The following is a 22,140-nucleotide window of genomic DNA, read 5'->3' as shown; positions in this document are numbered from 1 at the left end:
TTTGGCAGCATTGACGGCGCGATTCCAAATTGTATTACAGTTTTATACTGCAATACAGCATGTACTCTTCGCTTTGACGTCGCTGTCGTTACATTCTCCAAATGTCGAATGCTTGCATTTATTACAGCTAGTCATATATTCATTGATGAAGCAGATTTCCACCTTTTCATCTTCACCATCAATAGATACTTTTGCCTTCTTATTCGGACACAGATTGCTTGTAGGCCATGCATGTGTGGCTTGCTTACAGGACGGATACGTAATCATTTTCGTTGTTTTATTATCAGCTTTGAATTCTTGGAGAGCTTCTTTTTTTTACACCTTTTTGGCAACAATGGGTTAGACGAAGAAGCACTCGAAGAATCATTGTATGCCATTGGTATTAGTGTGCGGGTAACTGGAGCAACGTAGATGACTTGATAGAGTCGTAAATAAGATAGTCTTACCTATCCAGCTTGGACCTTTATAAGGGCCGTTCTGAACTGGGAGGCGTTGTTTGCCTTTCCAATTTTGTTTAAAAGAAAGAAAGCAAAAAGGAAAAGAAGACTGTGTGTTCTATTGTATATCGCGTTCCTTTTTCTTTTTTTTTTTTTCCTTTTTTTTGTTGTCCAAGACTTCCTTCATTAACAACATCACGACAACTGACTCAATAAGTGACGAGTTCCCTACATCTTAATAAAATGGCAGTGATCTATTGAGTTGTTGGCTAAAAGATCCTTGCCCAGAACAAGACTAGATGCGGTGTGGAAATACTCTGAACAAGTAACTGGATTAACACTTGAATAATGAGATTTATTAGACGTAATAATACAAGATATTGTTATCAGAAGAACAGATCAAAAAACTACTGAACAGACGACTATGGATTTGGGACTAAGATTCATACGTGCTACGTCTGAAACGCAGCCAACGAGACAGATGGTCATTACACTAAAATTAATTCTTTTCAAGTACTTTTGATTTTCTTTTATTAGAATACGGATTTTTCGCGTTCCTTTTTGACTATCTCTTGTGTCCAACGCTTCGATGGACCTCTTTTTAAGTTTCTTATCCACGCAGCTTGTTTTTTGTTCAGGGCAGTGGCAGTGGCAGAATCAGCAGTGTCACCAACGGCAGTGCAGTATCAGCAGCGACAGTATCAGCAGCGGCAGTGGTAGCAGGACATTCGCATAACTTTTTCATTTTTGGAACATTGTCATCAGTTGGAGGCTAAAAAATGTTTTTAGTACAATGTATTACAGCTTTTCACGTGCTTAAGGAGCATAACTACCGTAAACCACAGCTTGTTCTCCGAACAAAGCTGGCTTTACTTCAAAATCAAATAAAGGGCAAAATATATTCCTGTTTACTGCATAAATATGGTAAAATTTGCCAGCCTAGGTACTGTCTTCGAAATGAAGATGGGCATACCTGTAACCAAGTTGAAAGTTATTTCAAACTTTCTACACAGCTTTTTTTGCTTTTTCTACGTACCCGTTATGCCGCTGTTTAAAAACGTGAATGACTTTTACTAAAGAGCATTTATTTACCCTTGTTTTGACATCTGTGTCACTCAGATCCAGCAAACCTTCACCTTGTATGTAAACATGACAGTCGCGTTTCCAACAAGAGCTGCAAATATTTTCCATATTGTCGTTGATGGGAAGAAATAGGAAGTCGTTGATGGAAAGAAATAGGAAGTTTTGCGTTTTGAAGAAATACTTGTATAAATAAACGTAGGTTTTCTCACAGGTCACAGATAAGAATTTCAAGTTTTCAAATACGATTAAACTTGATTTATTAGAAAGACTACTACATACTGTATCAGAAATTGCCTAGAACAGGTCAAAATACGGAAATTGCCTAGAACAGGTTAAAATACGTGATGGAATTAAACCCCCAAAAAGGGAATTAGTAAAAAGAAAAAAGATAAAACATGGAATAATTTTTTAACCCAATGGGGAAGTCTCCTCTACTCTGTACAGATTTATAGAAGATGAAAAAAAAGGAGAAATTTATAATACTAATATGGTAGGAAAGAAGAGCAAAGAAAAAGTGCATAATGATCATCTTCTATATAATTATACCAAAGACACTATTGACAAAGACGAGTTAATGGAAAAGATTGGCAGTGGCAACGAAAGAATAGACGATGAGTTTTTAGCTATCCTGGACGATTACAAATATTGCTTTGTAGAGTTCAATGGACTTGGAAGAGTTAAAGACAACCCGGCAGACCCGTTGTCTAGACTGATCGGTCACTAACTAACGATATCAACGGCGGTAACCACAAAAAAAAAAACCAAAAAAAAAAAAATGGAAGACACAGAGCAGAGTAAAATAAACCCTTCTCATTACACTTTTAACTATATTTTCTGTCATCTCTCCTTCCATATTATATAGTAGTTCATATTTGTTTATATATATACATCATCGTTTACCCCTTCTTTATAACAATCATGGATATCCAACTTACATGTATTCAGGTTTAAAGCATGGATTGATAGAAGACAACAGTAGTGTCATCAAACAGTCGAATTCTGTGGTGGGAGCATGATACACAGGAAGGATGGATTATAATTCGATTTGACAGGGATAATGTATTATCCGAAGTGGAGTTCTCGTATGATACCATAAATGGTAAATAGGTGTGTGTCGGACTGGTCGCTCAGGAACGGTACACACTTTAACTCTTTGTTTATACTATTAAATTAAACTTTTCAACAAAAAGGATAACAATTTTTTATACATATATTTTTACTTTCAGAGTCTTTTAGCTATTTTTATTTTTAATTAAAGATGTATACATTTGGTTACCGTGGATACTTAGGAATAATTTTTAGTTAGAGTATAAGGAAAGGACATACCACTGAACACACGGACCATTGGGGATAATATTTGTTAGAAATATTCATAGATCAAAAACAAGTAAAGAAGAATAATCATAGTAAAGCTATTCACAGCTACACACCGCCAGACTCCTTGAAAAAAATATTCGAACTTCATCATTCAACAAATTCGGACTTTGGAAAACTTGTCTTTTTTATTGAATAAAATTTGATGACCTGTGAGCACGTAATGTCTTTAACTCATTGGGTCTGCTCTGGCCAGTTTCAGTTTCAGTTGCTGTTATGGAACTAACACTCTTTTAATGGACAAAAGGTAAAATGGTAAGGAGAAGAGGAAGTCTGAGACCTTGTAAATAAATATGGGCAGATAAGAAAATACATGTAGTGTTGTTTAGGTGAATAATTACATATATTTGGCCTAGGTAATTATAGAGGACATCACACTATTCCTCAAATAATTGTTGATACTAGCAATTAAGATGCCCAGCTATCTTTTAACGATTTGCACGCTATGTTAACCGTTTCGCTGACTGTCTTGCAGGCTTTCTTTTCTTATAAATAGTTACATATGCAATATCTTTTTTCTTTCTTTGAAAGGCACGACACTATTTTCCCTTATACATCCTTTTGTCCTAATTGTGCGACACTCTTCTCTGAAAAGATATAACACTTTATTTTATTCATCATAAATAATTATAAAGTCTTCCTGAATTCCTTGCGAAGCTATTTCAGTGATATCGAATTGGTGCATGAAGCACAACATAAACTACTTACAATCAAGCAAGGTGATTGTCCTGCCTCTGACTATGTGACCAAATTCCAGAACTAAGCTCTCATTTCTCAAGTCAAGGAACCTGCCCTTACAAAACAAATTGGTTATCAAAGACCTACTTGAATGTTTAACACCGTACAATCAATAAGGTTATCTCTCTTGATAACAGGTTTGTTTAACTCCAACGCTCGTTTCAACAATCGTCATTCATCCCATTTAACTCAGCGTCAACAACAATCATTCGCTCCACAACATAACCATGATGTATGGTTGTCAACTTTCTTTTGAAGAGAAACTTTGTCGAATCAACAACAAATCTATGCTCTTATTGTGGTGGCGGAGGCAATCATGCCTATAAATGCCCCCAAGAAGTTTAAAAAGCCGCGTCCCTCTTCTGCCTCCTCTTCAGACGCCACATCTTCATCAGATAGTCATAAGCTTGCCCACACCGCTATCTTTACCTACCAGGAATTTCATCGGGTTCAATGTCGAGAGAACGAACGATGTTGAGTGATAATTCAAAAAGTCCATCAAACTATCTGTTTGTCGTGTGCAGTTGCAACTTTTTGATCATCGCTGATGTTCGCCTCTGCCCGCCCCCAAAACACCTTGACTTTGTTACTATAATAGACTCTGGTGCTATGTCAAACTCTATGAACAAGGATTTCGCTACCTCCTATGGCTTTACACTCATTGAAAAGACAAGCCCCGTCAATGTGATCACTGTTGACACCCCCTCCCCCTATTAGCTCTGGTACAATAACATATGAGGTCCTTACTTCGATCTGTATGGACCTTTATACAAAAAGAATCACGTTTGATATTACATCTTTTAGCCAGTATCCAATCATTTTCGGCATTCCATGGCTACAGAAGCATGACCCTGAGATAGTTTGATCCACCATGCCATAGTCTTCAATTCGCAGCAATGCATTTAAGACTGTCTACCAAAAGCTCATAGCAACTCAGAAATCAGTACTTTCAATATATATAAGAATCCTGAATTTTCCAGTAAAACTACCGGTCATTCATCCGCTTATTCTGACCCGCCTACTGCAAATATTGACATTAAAAGTTGTTTCAGCGTCTGAATTCATGATTCATATACAAGATGGCAATTACTGTTGGATTCAATTATCTCAAGTATATCAAACTGCTAAAGTAGCTTCTACAAAACCTATAATGTCGAACAATACTAATTCTGAAAATCTTGAGAACATTCCGAAGAACATATCAACTTGAAAGAAGTGTTCAGCAAGAGAAAATCTGATACACTCGCTCCACACCGCTTCTGCAATCATGAGATCGTTCTTGAAGAAGGCAAACAGCCACCTTTTTGACCCATTCATCCCTTGTTGCAAGTCGAACTTGAAGAACTATCTAAATATCTGAATGAAAACCTAGAGAAGGGGTTTCTCAAGAAATCTACTAGCCTGATGGCGCACCTATCCTGTTTGTCAAGACGAAAGATGGAAGCTTACGACTCTGTATTGACTATCGCGGTTCAAACACCATCACTATTAACAATATAACTGTTATTCTACTGATTCAACGAAATGATCGACCGACTCATTCACGCTCAATGGTTTAATAACCTTGACATTCGGAACGCTTATCATCCAATCCGCATTAAATAGCGTGATGAGTGGAAAACTGCTTTCTGCTGTACATACGGACATTTCGAGTATAACATACTAAGTGAGAACAAGGGTAAAAAAGGATTTAATCAGTTGTTACTATGTGAGGGCTGGGTCAACCATTGTAATAGGGCGTAGCTTAGAGAGGGGTCTGATGGAGGTTGATCCAATCCATGAAACAAATGGTCGAGTTCATAAAGAGTGTGGCAAATGGCCGACCAACGATGTTCCATGATTGGCGAGTGGCGGCTGATCGAGTATCCCAGAAAGTATGGATTTTGCGATATTTTTAGGATCAACTTTGACTTTAACCTTAGATTTCTTAGTAAACCAGTAGGTTTAGAGCACAGGAACTATACTACTGGAAAGCTGGCAATTAGCTCCATTACATGTACAGCTTCAAGTAAAATATATCGACAAAATCACGTCATCATATTAGTATTGTGTAATAAGAGTAATCGTCAGCTTTTCGATAGGTATAAGTCTCCTCGCTTTCGAAAGTAATTTTCTTATAAAAAAACCCACAATTGAAATCAAATTTTCGAGTGTATGTAATTGGCAGAGTTCCCTTTACCTCTTAATAAAATGGCAGTGAAGATATCATTGCTATCTACAGACAGTGGCGTATCTCTGCTCCTCAGCTAGTTTTTGATGTTATAGTATGCTTAATATATTACACAGGATAGTTAAGTGCGCTGGTTATTGCTCTTGCTTCCTCGTCGCCCCTCCGCTTTTATTGCCCCGGGTTCAAATTCTAAAAAATTCATCTCAAACTGAAAATAGCAAAATCTAAAAAATTATTATGAGTATTTCTTAAATTATTGTTCTGTTCGTCTGAAGCAATCAGTATGAAAGTCCGAATTAAAAGTTAAAAAAGAATTATATGGATAGTATTAAATACAAAAAAAAATAAAAAAATTATATAGATAGGAACACACAAAAACTGCATACCCACTTTTGTATCATATACATCGTAGGCAAACCAGGCAACTACAGATACTTAGCCTTCAAATGGTCTTTTGCCGGTTTCTTTAGTATAAAAAAGCGTACGCAAGCAAGGGACCTGAGTGATTTTGTTATGTAATCTACAGCATCTAGACTTCCTAAGACTATGTGTAATTTTCAACCAGAAACTCGGGCACCCTTCGTTTCCAAATCCATACAATTTTTAAAGACAGAGATCATCAGCCTATTGCAAAAGGAAAGGCTTTCACACTTGAGCTGTCTTTATTGTTGAAACCTGTCGAACTGATGAGAGCAATTGCCTGTTTCCTTCTTCTGACTAAAGTGTTCTGTGTAACTGATTTTTGAATAACCGCGGAAATAGCTTTATACACAACTTATATTGGGCCAATTGTTTGGAGATTTGAGTGGAAAGTTTCGAATTCTAATAGAACTTTTGGTAACCAATAGAAAGTCTTTGATCATCAGCAAAAATAATAACAATTATTACAGTCCAACCTCTATTTGACAGTATTTTCGCCGTGAAAATGATTCCATAGGTGGAAAAATCAACTATCCCAAGTGTATCAATAAGTGAATGCTTGGTTGTATTTATAATAAAGAATAGTACTTACATAGAGCTATTATTAGACTGAACCTGTCACTCTAATTCCTCCCCAACCCTCTACCAGCTTAAGCAAAAGATCATTGAGAGCTTCCTTGTAAATAATTATGAATGATCACAAGATACTTTAAAAGTATAGAACTTTTGGAATTCTTTTTCCAGTTACCTTTGACTCATATACTTCGGTATTTGATAGAATACTCCTGTAGTCGTTGTGATATTAGACCTCTGTTTACTTCAGGTTGATTGCAACTACCAGCATTCAGTAATACTTTAAGGATAATGTTATACGCGTTTCCTCAAGAACCTTGAAAGTCCAGTTGGTGAATTGTTACAGCAATTTTCTGCCGATATCCAAACCTTGTCACTTTTCTTTCTATTTATACTTGTCCCATCATGCCTTTTCAAGGTAAACTTTCCGCGCATAGCATTGCGCATTAAGTTTCTCAACCCCTGATTGCATCGAAGATTGAGTAAAAAACAGTGGTGTTCTATTTTGTTTCTAGTTTCTCATTGAAGAATGCAGTCAAATTGCATACTAAGTATAAAACATAGTAAAAGACCCAAAGAATGTATAAATTAAGTTCGAGACCTCCCTGTATTGAATGAAGAGTATCCATTCACAACAGTAATATAATCATGACAACTTATTTCATGTAATGTAAAAGAACCACAAGGTTTGGTCCCATATAAACATTGTAAGTAACTTGATTATTCGGTCAACTTATGTACCCAGTTTAATATATTTATTCTTTTATTTCATTATGAATAATAGAGTCTTGGCATTGATAATAAAGAAAAAAGATATAATTTGAGTGCCAGCTTTTTAGCCTTGACGCATATTTTCTTTCAATAGTCTCGCCGGAGACTATGAAGCCAAGCATAAGTGCGGGTTATTACAATCTGCTTGAGCATATTATAAGGAGGCTAAATTGAAGAACCACATCAATTGAACGTGAACATGATTTTAGTGAAGAACAACGCTTTGCAACTAGCCGAGAGTCTGCCTGCCAATCATATTTAAGGAAAAAAACCAATACTATGTCATAAAAATAAATGCTCCAAAATTTCTACACTTCCTCATCATTAAAGAATATAGTAGGAAATCTAAAATATGTTGGTAATGTAATAATTATTTTAATTATTTGTGTCTTTAATCTCACAATATTTCTACTGTTGAAAACTGCCTACAGCAGCTTAGCTATTCAAAAGGTCAACAAGTTACTACCAAAATCTGAAACTTTCTGCTGACCTCGAACACTTTTATTGGCTTGAATTCACAACTTAATTAACTAAAATTCTAATTCTCAAAACGCAAAACTGTAGCGAGCGGGGTCACTGCGCATCTTTTTACATTTCTCTGTTCGCTTCCTTTTTTCTTTATACTCTTTTCTCCAAAGCTTAATTCAGAGAAGCAAAAATCAGTCTATTGCTTAGATAATGATTTTAAGCTTCTTTTACTGACATAGAATCCATTTAAATCCAAAAATCTTATCCACACCACTGTCGTCATGATGAATAAGCTGAGTGAGAATACAGGTCCAGTACCTGAATTTATACAGAAATTGTTTGGGTAAAAACGGTTAAACAGAAAAAGGAAGTATGTGAAAAGCATCCACACTGATAGTCTTTGTTATTATTGGTCTATAGAATGCTTGCAAATGATCGTTTGCAAGATATTTTGTCTTGGGGTATTGATGGCACGACCTTCATAGTCAAAGATACAAACTTGTTTTCAAAGACAATATTACCAAAGCATTTTAAACATGGCAATTTTGCAAGCTTTGTACGCCAACTGAACAAATATGATTTTCATAAAATACGCCATAATGAGGATGAAGTCAGACTCTATGGAGATCAGGTGATGAAAAATAAAAGTGCCGAAACTCTTATGTCTGTGCCTAACATAACCATGTGTGCATGTAGGCTTGGGAATTCGTGCATCCACAATTTCTGAGAGGCCGGAAAGACCTCTTGCCTCACATCAAAAGGAAAACATCCAACTACAAGCCCAAGAAACTTCAAAGAGAGTCCTCCTTCGCATTCAATCAGCAACAGTTCCAACAACAAGAAGGCCATGCTAAAACTTTAGAGGAGATTCGGGATGTTGGACTTCACTTACAGCGTCAAATAGATCAACTCTGTCAATCAAGACGAGTTATTGAAGAAAGAATACTAGAAATGGAACAGAATGATTCTCAAATAATGTCGGAATTATCCAACTTAAATACAAGTTTAAAGCAGAAGGATGACCTAATCAAGGAATTTGTTGATTTGATGAAAAGTAGCAGGAGCCGTCTTTATCATCAGACCGCCGGTATTTTTCAAAACAACATTTACTTTATACATAGAGCGGAAGAATTTTAATTTAGAAACTGATTTAAAACTAGGTACTCACTGTAATGACCAGGAATTGCAGAAGGATTTCAACCAATTGCTCGAAAAGTTCCATAATATATATAGCATGGAAAGCAGCAGCAGTAATAGTAACAAGCGTATTGATCAAAACTTCAATGAGCAACAGAGAACAGGGTTAGGGAAACCTTTGCATAAATCCCTCCGGAGAGTTCAAACTCAAAAGCCATCCTCTATCCCAATGGAATCTGATACGATAACAGCAGCGGCAGCGGCAGCCAATATGAATGCTGGAAGTCTAATAGGATCACCCGTGAAAACAGCCGATGGTCTTGCCTTTGTGACTCTGGGAAGATTATCTGCCAACATGGCAGTAAGAGACAATAAGCCAGCTATTGAGATCATGGCTGCGGATCAAACACCCACCATTGCAAGCTCAACAAAATCCACTACTTCAACAAGCTATGTCAACGGCAGAATACAGGGTTTGAAACGTAAACAACCTGACGACACTGTTAAGACAACAGAAGCAACAACATCATTAACAACAAAAGTTGACTGCACCTCACCTTTTACTCCAACTACTGCTGCAGGTGATCTTACATCATCAAATAATGGCTGGACAGTGCCTCCTCGTATTTTATTAGTAGATGATGATTCAGTTTACCGAGACCTTAGTGGAAAATTACTGAAGGTTTTTGGCTGTACGATCGATTTGGCCAAAGATGGAACTGAAGCTTTAAAAAAGATGGGATTGGAAAAGTATGACTTAATCCTAATGGTATGGAATGATTTATAATAGCTGTTGTATATCCACCTGAGAGACTCAAACGCAATTGTTATTAGGATATTGTTATGCCCAAGATGGATGGTATCTCTGCTACTCGTAATATTCGACAGTACGATGCGCTAACGCCCATCATATCAATGACATCCAATTTCAGCCATAATGATATTCTGCAATATATTGGTAGTGGCATGACAGATATTTTGCCAAAACCGTTTTCCAAACGTACACTTTTCCAAATGTTGGATAAATATTGTGCTCACTTGAAAGCTATACAGCAAGTGCATGGCATTGATATTACGCTTGCCCATGCAGCTGCCTTGCCGCCCGTCGCATTGGACGACATTTCATCCGTTTTTTTTATAGATAATACGACAGCAACAACAGCAAACAATAAAAGGGAAGACAACGATGGACATTTTCCTGTAAAAACTCCAAAAGATCATGACGATAAGACAGGCAGCAGCCATAACGTAAGTGCTGGCACAACGTCAACTGCTACTACCGCAAACACCATCAACAACGCCATAACCACCACGACAAATGTATTCCCATTAGCGCCGTACCCTTATCCTGTGACAATGAATTCAGTTTCAGCAGATGATGGTTTGAACACAAGTAGTAATAGTATGCATGATAAGAAGGAAGCCATTCCAAATGGCCATGTCTATTTTGATATGCCCAAGGTTACATTTTGGCCGCAACAAACAGCTCAACAACATCACCCTCCGCCTGCTATCGTTCCTACCACGGCAGGTAAATTTCAATGGGCTGTGCCCACCACTGTCAATGAAATTCAAAGCGGTGCATTTCCAGTTGGTCCACCGTCCAACCCTAAATTGGCTAATGAATCAAATAAAAAGCCAAAGTTATTATAAGAAACTCCCAATCATGAATTATTTTTGTACATAGACATCCACATGCACGTAGATTTTGTATCTTCGTGAATAAAAAAGTACCTTCCAGGAAAAGCAAACTTTTTTTTTTTTGAAATATTTAAAAAATTGAATTAAGAAGAATTTTTTAGCTATTATGTGCAGGTTCTATCGAGTCTTATCGAAATTGCTGGTATATAGTAAAGCCCTTTCTACGGGTGATATCTTGTCTAATGCTGCCTTTTTATCATTTGGTTGGAAATCAATCCTCTAAAATAAATAAGTTACATCACAATTTGTACATAGTTCGCTGGGAAAATCCCAAATGAACCATCAGGTTTTCTTCCTTGCCACCATTCACAAGGCATACCAGTTGCTGGATCTACTTTCGACAAGACTTCAACAGTTTCCCCTTGCCGTAACGGTAATTCGATCGGATTTTCTGCTACGAAATCATAGACTGCCCGTGCAACCTCCGGTGGGGCTCCTCCAAATTGTGGTATCAACATTCTTTCCTGCAACTGCCTTTTTCTATTTTCATTTGCTCTTTTGATCAGTCTATACGTGATGTAAGGTAAACCGGTTACCAAAGCTAAAAATATGATAAGAGGGCGTTTGCTTCTATATTGTAGCTGCTTGGTTTTAACTTTGCTGTCATCTAATTGTTCATCTTCCTCCCCTTGCTCTGTGATCTGTAATGTATTTTCGCTACCTTCTTCTTGTTGTTGCTCTTGCGCTCTATCTTCCTCCTCTAATAATTCAGGCGGGGGCGTTCGTCCAGTAATACGATATAATAAACGTTTCAGCCATCGTATCAGCCGAAATATATTAAATATATTGCCTAAATACTGCCTCAGATATCCAAACTGCTCTGCTACTCCTACCATGGCCATAAAACTAGAGTGGGTAGCCATATAAGTTGAATCCAGCATTTGTGCAAATCCACCGAATGCACCCACGAGAGATTCAATTACATTAAATGTTGCTCGCGTACTAGCTTCCATCCTTTGTGTTAAGCTGAAATCACCATCCATAGGCCCTCCCATCTCACCGTACATACCACCAGCGCCACCAAATCGATTATATCCAAATCGATTATAACTGCCGTAGCCGCCATAACCACCATAGGTGGAGCCATAGCCACCATAGGAAGAGCCGTATCCCCCATAAGATGATCCATATCCTCCTAAACGATTATAACCGTAGCCTCCGTACCCTGTTGAGCCATATCCACCGTATCCTGATGAGCCATATCCTCCATAACCGGTTGTTCCATAACCTACAAAGTTGTGTTTAATGTTTTAGCTCTACCCTACAATCGTTTTTGCTAAAAAGAGTAACTTGACGGTAGAGAAATACCTCCATAAGCCGAGCCTAGTCCTGCTGTCGTTCCAGAAGTAGCTGATCCCAATCCCATGGTAGAAGGCCGATTAGGAACTGTGGGTACACCTGATGGTGTTGTGGTTGTTGCGGTTGTTGACATGTCAGTCATGGGTTGTGCTGCTGCTGCTCCTACTACTGCTGCTGAACTTGTATTGCTATTGTTACTAGTTTCCCAAGGTTTTGGGGGTGAGGGCATAATTCAGTGTAGCCTTGTTGTTAAAGTGGATGATGAAGGCTTTTCAGTCAGACGTGTGAAAAGAAAAATAGATTGAAAACTCCACACTGTAAGAAAAAAAAAGGCTTAAAATCAAATTTAAGGAATCACCTGCTCGACCCCACATAGACGAATGATGCATGTGAAATCCAATCATATGCTTCATAGCAGTGGATGACCGATTTCTGTACGTTACCTTCTTCCTTCTCAATTAAAAAAGGCAGAATATCTAACTCTCAAACATGCAAGCGTGCAGTATTGTCTTAAGGGGCCTGTTTCAATGAACTTTACTTTGAATAGATGGGATTCGACCGCTAACGTATGTCAAGACTTACACATGAACGAAACCAGCTTGTACAATCTTTCAGCTTCCTTTTTAGGGCAAATTCGAGACACTCAAAAGCGTAAATTTCCTTTCTGTGTGCTAAAAAATTTCACATAAAAGAGCGACCTTCCGTCTTCGCCTTAGATAAATCTTTCTATTCATTCTTTAACACTATGTCGAATTTAATGAAAGGACTTCAACTCATAGGGTACGGCTCACCAAAACAGTCGCTCAATTATCGAGAAAATATCCTTAAACCAAAAATCAAGTCTCCCCATGATGTTTTGGTCCGTGTCATGTATGCAGGCGTCAATCCTATTGAAGCAAAGTTTGCTGCTGGTAATATGCGAATGGTCTCCTCTATGCTAACCTCTTTACCTTGCATCATTGGTGCAGACTTTTCAGGTGTCATCGAACAAGTCGGCGACCAAGTGACTGAGTTTAACGTTGGTGATGAAGTCTATGGTTCGTTACAGCTGGCCTTTAGTTTGGATGGAACCTATGCTGAATATACTGTTGTCAATACCAAAAAAGCCTCTATCGCTAAAAAACCAAGTCATTTATCATTCGAAGAAGCCGCTGCAGCAGGAATTGCTGTTTTAACGGCTTATCAAGGCATTGTTTTATCAAGCAAGGCAGATAACACTCGCAAACGTAACATTTTGATCGTAGGTGCTTCAGGTGGTGTGGGTAGCTTTGGCGTACAGATTGCAAAAGCCATCTATCCAGAAAATTATGTCGTCGGTATTTGTAGTAAGAAAAACACTGAGCTTGTCCACGGCTTAGGGGCCGATAAAGTAATCAACTATGATAATCCAGATGAATACAATTCATTTATCAACAACGCAAAGGGAACTTTCGATATAGTGTTCGATTGCGTTGGCGGTGATGAATACTACAAACAGTTGGACCCTCTTTTGAATAAAGCGGGCATCTACACCACAGCAGTAGGTCCCGTTCAACATATCGGATCGGATTACGTTGGTGTTATTGCTGGGTCGAAAATTGCCGCGAACATTGCTTACAAGAAAATCTTTGGCGCACATGCGTATAATATGATCGTTACAATTCCTCACAATGATTTTAGATCCAAAATAGCGCCTTTGTTTGAATCAAAGGCTATCCATTCGAAGGTTCCAGAAGGAAATATTATACCATTAAAAGAAGGTTACCGAGCCCACGAACAACTCGCCTCGCATCGCACGGTCGGTAAACTTGTCTTAAAAGTGAGTGATACGTAAATAACTCCGTCCCTTCAATCCAACCTTGCACGACTTTTTCATTATGTTATCAATTTTGCAAATATTCTTTGTTGAACTGTTTCATTCAAGCTTTAATAAACAATTTTGATGTAACCTTATTTCGTTGGTTGACTACAACAATAAATAAAGAATGAAAGCGAGGAGTGTTTTCATACGTGATTTGCTAACTATTCCATTCACGTGGAATTCTGTCCTCTATAACATGTCTCATAGTGCTCGTTATGCTGGAGATACATAGACCGTGAACTAATGTTTGGGGAAAGCTTGAAAGGCTTCCATTCTTCTTTTACAAATTTTTGCGGGGTCGCAAATAACCATTGCGAAAAATAATTACAAAAAAAAAAAAAAAAAAAAAAAATAATAATAAAAAAAAAAAACGACAGCAACCAAGTGCACATATTAGACGTACATTCTCCAACGATACCCACCCCTACACTTCCTACTTTTTTTTCGATTACTGAATATCCGATCTTCATTGTAGATAGTTTTCGTCTGGACAATCTGTTTACGCCTTAATGATCGCAAGTAGATTCCCTTATTTATACAAGATCGGCATAAGAAATCCTCTTACTAGGATCGATGTAAGACGATTACAATATTCACGATGTCTTTTAAACGAAGAAGGTATGTTTGAAAGTACTGAATATTAAATGGTGGATATTTGGCAACAACGCGCAAAAGAACGAAACACTTAAAACTCTATATTGAAAACGAATCCATAGTCAAAATAAATCCAGCACAAGTACAACTCCTGTCGTCAGGCCTACAAGCTCAATTATTTAAGCCTTACCCGATCAAAGCCTTAAAAAAAACAAAAGAGACCGAGTTGAAAGAAGAATATGCAAAAGAACACTTAACATTACAAGAAATATATGGCAAGAAGAATGATATTCGGCCACCCATCGACCTACAGCTTCCTAAATTACTGGGGGCAAACTTGGAAGAACACTTTGTAAGAATTGGATTAGAACAAGCTGGCCCTTATTTGGAACAATGCGAACGATTAACAACGATAGATTTACCGCCTATGCCAACGACATGGCGAAAAGCATCTGGCTGGACCCGCTATACAGCAGATGGGAAGGCTGTTGCTGTCGATTACCCTTTAGAAACAACACTTGTGTTTGATGTTGAAGTTTTGATGAGTGAAGGGAAATACCCGACGATCGCAGTGGCAGCATCCAACGAGGCGTGGTATTCATGGACTTCCCCTTACTTACTGAAGGAAGACGCTAATAAAGAGCAGTTGATATCTTTCGGAAATACAAAGCAGCCACGCTTAATAGTAGGGCATAACGTTAGTTATGATCGAGCTCGAATCGCTGATGAATACTGTCGAGAGCCTTCTCGGATTCGGTACATGGACACGATGAGTTTGCATATTGCAGTAGCTGGCCTCTGCTCGCAACAACGATTTGCTTGGAATCAGGAAGTCAAACGTAGAAATCAGGATGATGTACAAACGGCAGGAGAGTATCAAACGACTTTTTTCGATGTTAGTACTCTGAATAGCTTAAAAGATTTGGCTAAATTCTATTGTCAGAAAGATATCGATAAAAGTCAAAGATCAGTTTTTGAGACAGGCAATCTAGAGGATGTAAGAGTTGACTTTAATAATCTGATGACCTATTGTGCGAATGATGTGGCATTAACGCATGAAATATACAAAGTTGTATTTCCTCGTTTCCATAAGAACTGCCCTCATCCTGTATCCTTCACAGGTATGCTTCATATGGGAAGCTCCTTTTTGACAGTGACGGAGAAATGGGACGATTACTTGCAAAAGTCTTCTGGCAAGCATCGAGAACTTGAAGAAGTATTAGATTCAAAGTTGATAGATTTAGCTGAAAAAGCGAGAGCTCTCGTTGATGAACCCGAAAAATGGCAAGCTGATCCCTGGCTAAGTCAGTTGGATTGGTTAGTCAATCCACGTCAAAGAAAATTGAAAGGGTCACCTAAATGGTATAAAGATGCTTATTGTACGAAAGAAGGTAGACTTAAAATCTCATTACGTTCCCGAATCGCCCCTCTGTTACTAAGGCTTAAATGGCAAGGATATCCTTTACACCATATCACAAAGTACGGCTGGTGCTTCAAAATACCCATTGACCAAGCAACGATCGCTCAACGAGGAAAAGCTGTTGAACAAGATGAGAATTATTTTTATTTAAAAGTACCTCATAAGGATGGTGAATCTGCGAATTGCGGTAATCCTCTCGCGAAAAACTATATTGCATCCTTTGAAGACAAGGTTCTCAGCTCTGAATATGAAGCTGCTAGAGAAGCACTTGAATTAAACGCAAAATCAGCCTATTGGATCAGTTCAAGAGAACGCATTTTGAATCAATTTGTCGTATGGGACACTAATAGTACAGTAGATATGAAACTTCCACAAAGGGAGGACGGAAAATACGGCATCATTCTACCTCAGATGGTAACTATGGGGACTGTAACGCGACGCGCTGTTGAAAAGACATGGTTGACCGCTAGTAATGCAAAACAAAATCGCATTGGCTCTGAACTAAAATCAATGATACAGGCTCCTGAAGGGTACAAAATTGTTGGTGCAGACGTTGATTCAGAAGAGCTTTGGATATCCAGTGTCATTGGTGATGCACAGTTTGGCTTTCATGGAGCCACTGCATTGGGTTGGATGACACTGCAAGGTTCCAAATCAGAAGGCACAGATCTTCATTCCAAAACAGCAAGTATCCTTGGCATCAGTCGTGACAAAGCAAAGATTTTCAATTATGCAAGAATTTATGGTGCAGGAGTGAAATATGCTACGAGTCTATTGATGCAGTACAACCAAGATATGGATTTGGAGACAGCGAAACGTCGAGCGGCTGATCTTTATTCAAACACCAAAGGTGATAAAGAACATTATCAGAAAAACCCTTTCAAAAGACCGTTCTGGCACGGCGGGTCTGAAAGTTACATGTTTAATGCCTTGGAAGACATTGCCTTATCGAAAGAACCGAAAACCCCAGTATTAGGATGCACCATTACGGATGCTTTGAAGCCGAGATATACAGGTACCCAATTTTTAACATCAAGAATTAATTGGGTTGTTCAAAGCTCTGGTGTAGACTATTTGCATTTGCTGATTGTGTCTATGGCTCACTTAATTGAACGATACCAAATTGACGCGAGGTTCATGCTTTCTGTTCATGATGAGGTTCGTTATTTAACCACTGAGAAAGATCAGCATCGTACTGCGCTAGCTCTTCAAATTGCAAACGTATGGACGAGAGCCCTTTTCAGTTACAAACTAGGTATTTTCAACTTGCCTCAGGTAAAAATTTCTTCACATACTTTTCAGATCAGCAATAGACTTTCCTTTTAACCAACAAAGAACCACGTTATTTTTTTTTTCTTTATAACAGACCGTAGCCTTCTTTTCAGCTGTCGATATAGACCATGTTTTCCGAAAAGAACCCAGTATGACATGTTTAACACCCTCTCATGAAGTAAAGATATCTGAAGGCGTCAGCTGCACAATACAAGATACTATAGCAGCATTAACCAGCGAGACAGACAATCATAAAAAATGCCTGCTGGGCAAATCAAAAAAGACGAGCGGAAGTAATATACCGCAAGAGACAGTTCAAGCTATCATCGATCAGATAAGCACTCCTAAAATAGATATCAATTTACCCTTCTTGAAAGCGCAGATGTATAAAGACTATAAAAAGCATATGGACCCGTCGATTAATGGAAACAGGGAAACAGAAGAAAAAGTTTATCGCCGTAGAAGAGTTAGAAAAATAGAAGGCGATGAAGGACACTAATCTTTTGACTTTCATACCAGTTTCTCCATTTCCTTTTTGTATATAATTATTATTATACCTGATATATTGCCCTACTATTACTATTTAATACCGACATCGCTGTCAATTACATCCCCTCGGCGGCCTTTTTTTATCCATAAAGTGGTGTTCGAAAGCCATATGGTTTTTATGAATGTCATTAAATTTTGCTAGAGAACGTGAGGTACGACATTTCATATTGACTGAAAGCCTGTCTCTGAAAACCCCCCGTAAAACAGTTGAATACTTTTGGTCTTGTTCAGCTATGAGATATGAGTATATAATGAAAGATAAGACTATCTTAATTACAGCTTTGAGCTCATATCCTCACCGTATCTAAAGTGTTTCATAGGATTATAGAGGAAGCATTGTCTGAAGAACTGATACGAATGGCAGGTTTACGCTACATAACATGAAGAAAGTGACTGAGACGGAAAAAGTCTCTTTGACAACGACGCTCGCCGGCTCTGCTTTACAACATTTACGATCATTGCAATTAGTGGTTGAAGAAGAGAGGTTATATGCAAGACGTTAGCTTTTCACTGGTATGAAGAATGGTATTTTACAAATCTTTAATTTATTTTTGCTATCACGCTTAATAATAGTGCATTTGCTTATTTGAATTGTCATAAGTAATTGACAGCTTCAAATACGGAGAATACATTTCTAAACATTGCTTAGTTCTTTTTTTTTGGATTTGTTGGCAAAGCAAACAAATGGGTATCATAATATTTACACTATGTTTTTACCGCAGTAAAGGTAATACTTTTTTCTGCTGAAAGAGATGAAAGTAACAGACTCTTTCCGTCAAAAACGACATTATATGAGTGACTAAGCCTGAATAAGTTTTTGCAGGATCGACATTATATTCGAGGTCGACATAGTCAGGTTCGGCTGAACCTGGCTTTGCGGTATTCAGAGCAGAGATCAAACGAATGTTTAACTTGCTATGAGGAACATCCGAATCCATATTGACTATATTTGCAATTGGCAACTGGAATTAGGCAACTACCTACCTCCTTCATTGTGCTTTTTCTGTTTCAACCTACATTGAATAAGGACAGGTGCTGAACGTTTCTCTGCCAGTATTTTAGCATTGGGCGTCATGTTATTGTTACGTCTGAATTCCTCTATACTTGGTTTTTTCAGCGCAACATAATTATCCCAAATGCTCTCATCTTTGATAGCAAAAGTCAAGAACATTGTAAATGATCGAAAACTGGACGCATCGTACAACATGATAGCACTATCAACGAGAACGTAATGCATGAAGTCAGCTTAATGATAGCAGGTCTAACAAAAATTCTGAAAACGTAACTCTTCATATTTCTGTAACCAAACCGACATAAAGCCTTCCCTCCAATGCGCATTCTTCATCCAATCGTCAGGTCTATTACTCACGTCCTTTTCTGTCACAGATACAGCTGACTTTCGTAGCTTTTTGGTCGGTTGGTTGAAATCAGTAGTGACAAAATGATTCACCTCCTGATATAGCTGTTGATGATCCTCGTATGGCCTTTTAGCATTCGATCTGTAATCTGACAATTTTACTTCGGAATCATTGTCTTCCACAATCTCTTTATCTGCATCTTTGTAGCTCTTTAACCAATCCTTGTTGCTGATATTGCATAAAGAAGGAGATTGCTCATTTGATCTCTTCAGGCATGCAGCAGCTTTATCTTTAGCAAGACTGACTGTGCGACGGGGAAAGATAACTCTATCTCCTCGGGAATCAAAATCGTCATTATTGTCGTCCATACTACCTTTGTCCAATGGACGCGACATTTTCAAAACTTTCTGTTTAAATAATCTATTCTTCGATCTTTGTACTTTATCCAGGATATCCTCCGTTGCACTCGTTGTCGTTGTTCTTATATTATCAGTAGCGGTAGGTTCACGTACGGTTGATGATAACCAATCGTCACGAAAATCAGACGCTATTTTCTTCTGGTTCTCGATAATTGCGTACTGTTCAATGAGGGTAAAAATATGTTAAAATCAGATATGGAAATCTTAGGTACTGCTTGGTTTACCTTTTCAAAGAAAGATACAATGCGTTCGATCCAAGAGTATAGGCATTTTTCATCATTCAAATTCCATTCACTGACCAATGGCAAAAGATGGCTGATACCGTTATTATTATGCTGTTTACCACTGCGTAAAGATGGTAAGGTCTCTTTTTTGAAAATGATATCTGGGGGAAACATATAGTTATGCGAGTCAAATATTACTTGGCCTATAGAGTCCTTCTCAGTGAACAACAGAACCATTATTGCCAAGGAAAATGCAAACTCTTACAATAGATATTATGCTCATTTCTCAACTTAAGCTTTAGCTCCAATCGGTCTTTGATGACTGTCGATTCTTCTGTTGGTATACCATAGCTATAATGAGATGTCAGCTGTTTCGTAATATGGATCGACTCAAGCGTCTCGAGCTTCTTTATGGCTTTCTCCAGCTTTCCATTTACATCTGATTTAATGGTGATTGCTTTGTTCGTATCTGCCCATCTTGTTTCTGTCACATTGCGATCCATAACTGCACAGAGATTTCTGAAAAGAAAAATTGTAGAACTAGAAAAGAATGTGTTTTTTGACAACTTCATATTCAACTTATGCGGAATCGCAAAAATTTGTCTCAAATATCCCAACATCGCTTTTTGAACATCAATATGCAGATTCTCAACCTGAACATTTTAGTTGGCACGTTTTTTGCAAGAAAAAAACCATCGCACTTTTGAAGACCAAATTGAGACCGGTTGCTGCAATAAACCGTGCTTTTTAAGATTCTGTTCCAGTCAAAAGTAAGTATGACCAACATAAGCTGTTTTCCGTTTCAAAACAAGCCCTACTCCAACTCGCTAGATCTGAATTCTACGACATATAGATTCTAATTTACATGGCGTAAGGAATGATGAAGCGTCCAGAATATTTCCAAATTGCGACAATACTGTAAAAAAAAGAATGAAAAGGTGTAACACTTTTATCAGTCAACTGTACCCTATTTTTGTTCAGCTGCTAATGGGGACCAAGGAGGATATGGTCTTCAGCACAATTTTACCAAATTTGAGGGTTTTCAACATTTTCGATTTAATTTTCCCCTTAATTTAACATTTTTTTTTTTTTTTTTCTCTTTTCATTAAAAACAGCTTTTATCTTTTATTCTTCCTGTTATACGCAATCTTCAGTCATCGCCATCGCTGAGCACTCACCTTCCGAATTATCAGACTAGAATAGAATGTCAACTATTTCATCAACAACCTCAGGAAATAGCAATACTCAAAGCCATCCTGGCTTGTATGAATATCTAACTGAACTCGTATCCAAGCGAGTGGCTACCATCAAATACATACGGAAGGCACATGAAGGAAATACGCATTGGTTCAATACAATATTGCTAACAAAAGAATCCCTTCAGCAAACATATCCGAATTCAAAAATGTCCAAGAGGTTAGTCAATTCAGTTTAATCAACTAAAGCAGAAAAGATGTAGCGGTATTAACGTTTAAACATCCATTAGAACGAATCATTTTTATGCGCTAGGATTATCATTAGGCGCCATACTAGACATCACAAATCCTGTTGATTATATAAAGGCATTGAGTCAGATTATGAGTGAATTTGAAAGACATACAAACGATGATTCTAAGCAAAAGATGGTAAGTGAGGCACCTCAATAGCTTCAGGTAGCATAGCATCCCTAAAACAGAAGGAAGAGAAGGTCGTATTTGACACTTTTATCTTTTCTCCAACAGAAAAATATATTTAGAAAGAATAAGAATAAGGACGAAAACAATTATACAGATAATGCGAATGACTACGGTTATCTGATTATACCCCATATTGTAAGGCGGATAACGATCGCAGTAAATGCTACGGTAACAAATTTACTAACCGAATTTCACACTGTCCAATAGCCCTTTGAATTAGATTATTTTGAGACCTTCTACACACTACTGGATATAATGGCAGAAGCTTACCAAAAATTATTGATCGGAACTGAAGGGCCTATTTGCACACAAGCATATTTTGAAGTAGTGTTGAAATGTGATGGAAAGTTCAAGGTAATACGGAACAGAGAGTGAACCTCCGACAGAATGAACTTGTTATCAACCTGTTTACATTTGTTCATATGAAATACGTAGAAAATTATCACAATCATCACAAAAGAATTAGATGCAACGGCAAGAGATGCTATTAAAGAGGAACTAAGACTAATAAATCCGCTATGTCAGGTGATATCCACAGCTACAACAAATACAGCGAGACTTCCTATGGAGGTCGATCCAGCTTTTGCTGATGTCTAATGCTACTGCTGTGAATAATA

At 37.8% G+C, this 22,140-nt stretch overlaps 8 protein-coding genes across 8 annotated transcripts; 6 read left to right on the top strand and 2 right to left on the bottom strand.

The window, feature by feature from the left end:
• The first annotated feature begins 116 nt into the window (after positions 1-116).
• Positions 117-347, top strand: BDF20DRAFT_897043 (uncharacterized protein). The gene has a single exon (XM_053082537.1). It carries the CDS (start codon positions 146-148, stop codon positions 341-343), a length of 198 nt encoding a protein of 65 aa, XP_052932009.1. The 5' UTR covers positions 117-145; the 3' UTR covers positions 344-347.
• A 5,100-nt stretch (positions 348-5,447) lies between these two features.
• Positions 5,448-6,548, top strand: BDF20DRAFT_839647 (uncharacterized protein; the record flags this gene model as incomplete). The annotated part of the gene is made up of 3 exons (XM_053079298.1): positions 5,448-5,640; positions 6,164-6,317; positions 6,368-6,548. The coding sequence occupies 3 exons, from the start codon at positions 5,448-5,450 to the stop codon at positions 6,546-6,548; spliced, it is 528 nt and encodes a 175-aa protein (XP_052932008.1).
• A 1,357-nt stretch (positions 6,549-7,905) lies between these two features.
• BDF20DRAFT_897018 (uncharacterized protein) lies at positions 7,906-10,914 on the top strand. The gene is made up of 6 exons (XM_053082536.1): positions 7,906-7,924; positions 7,998-8,377; positions 8,455-8,665; positions 8,731-9,121; positions 9,195-9,940; positions 10,006-10,914. Exons 2-6 carry the CDS (start codon positions 8,316-8,318, stop codon positions 10,822-10,824), a joined length of 2,229 nt encoding a protein of 742 aa, XP_052932007.1. The 5' UTR covers positions 7,906-7,924; positions 7,998-8,315; the 3' UTR covers positions 10,825-10,914.
• BDF20DRAFT_897012 (Peroxin 13, N-terminal region-domain-containing protein) lies at positions 10,915-12,880 on the bottom strand. The gene is made up of 2 exons (XM_053082535.1): positions 12,181-12,880; positions 10,915-12,100 (listed from the first exon to the last, which is right to left on the bottom strand). The coding sequence occupies exons 1-2, from the start codon at positions 12,398-12,400 to the stop codon at positions 11,106-11,108; spliced, it is 1,215 nt and encodes a 404-aa protein (XP_052932006.1). The 5' UTR covers positions 12,401-12,880; the 3' UTR covers positions 10,915-11,105.
• BDF20DRAFT_897011 (chaperonin 10-like protein) lies at positions 12,870-14,311 on the top strand. The gene has a single exon (XM_053082534.1). It carries the CDS (start codon positions 12,917-12,919, stop codon positions 13,982-13,984), a length of 1,068 nt encoding a protein of 355 aa, XP_052932005.1. The 5' UTR covers positions 12,870-12,916; the 3' UTR covers positions 13,985-14,311.
• Positions 14,312-15,032: 721 nt separating this feature from the next.
• On the top strand, positions 15,033-17,796 carry BDF20DRAFT_926306 (DNA polymerase family A-domain-containing protein; the record flags this gene model as incomplete). Its single annotated transcript, XM_053084706.1, has 3 exons — positions 15,033-15,564; positions 15,676-17,300; positions 17,392-17,796. The coding sequence occupies 3 exons, from the start codon at positions 15,033-15,035 to the stop codon at positions 17,794-17,796; spliced, it is 2,562 nt and encodes an 853-aa protein (XP_052932004.1).
• Positions 17,797-18,395: 599 nt separating this feature from the next.
• BDF20DRAFT_896993 (uncharacterized protein) lies at positions 18,396-20,908 on the bottom strand. Its single transcript, XM_053082533.1, has 5 exons — positions 20,113-20,908; positions 19,848-20,050; positions 19,133-19,782; positions 18,864-19,060; positions 18,396-18,789 (listed from the first exon to the last, which is right to left on the bottom strand). Exons 1-5 carry the CDS (start codon positions 20,465-20,467, stop codon positions 18,560-18,562), a joined length of 1,635 nt encoding a protein of 544 aa, XP_052932003.1. The 5' UTR covers positions 20,468-20,908; the 3' UTR covers positions 18,396-18,559.
• A 143-nt stretch (positions 20,909-21,051) lies between these two features.
• On the top strand, positions 21,052-22,120 carry BDF20DRAFT_839642 (uncharacterized protein; the record flags this gene model as incomplete). Its single annotated transcript, XM_053079297.1, has 5 exons — positions 21,052-21,263; positions 21,334-21,472; positions 21,569-21,658; positions 21,731-21,877; positions 21,959-22,120. The coding sequence occupies 5 exons, from the start codon at positions 21,052-21,054 to the stop codon at positions 22,118-22,120; spliced, it is 750 nt and encodes a 249-aa protein (XP_052932002.1).
• Between the last annotated feature and the right edge of the window lie 20 nt (positions 22,121-22,140).

The sequence above is a fragment of the Mycotypha africana genome (genome assembly GCF_025528875.1).
Source record: "Mycotypha africana strain NRRL 2978 chromosome Unknown BDF20scaffold_12, whole genome shotgun sequence".
In the NCBI taxonomy this organism is placed as follows: Eukaryota; Fungi; Mucoromycota; class Mucoromycetes; order Mucorales; family Mycotyphaceae; genus Mycotypha; species Mycotypha africana.
The sequence above is the reverse complement of the archived record's forward strand: the minus strand, read 5'-3'. Positions and strand labels throughout refer to the sequence as shown.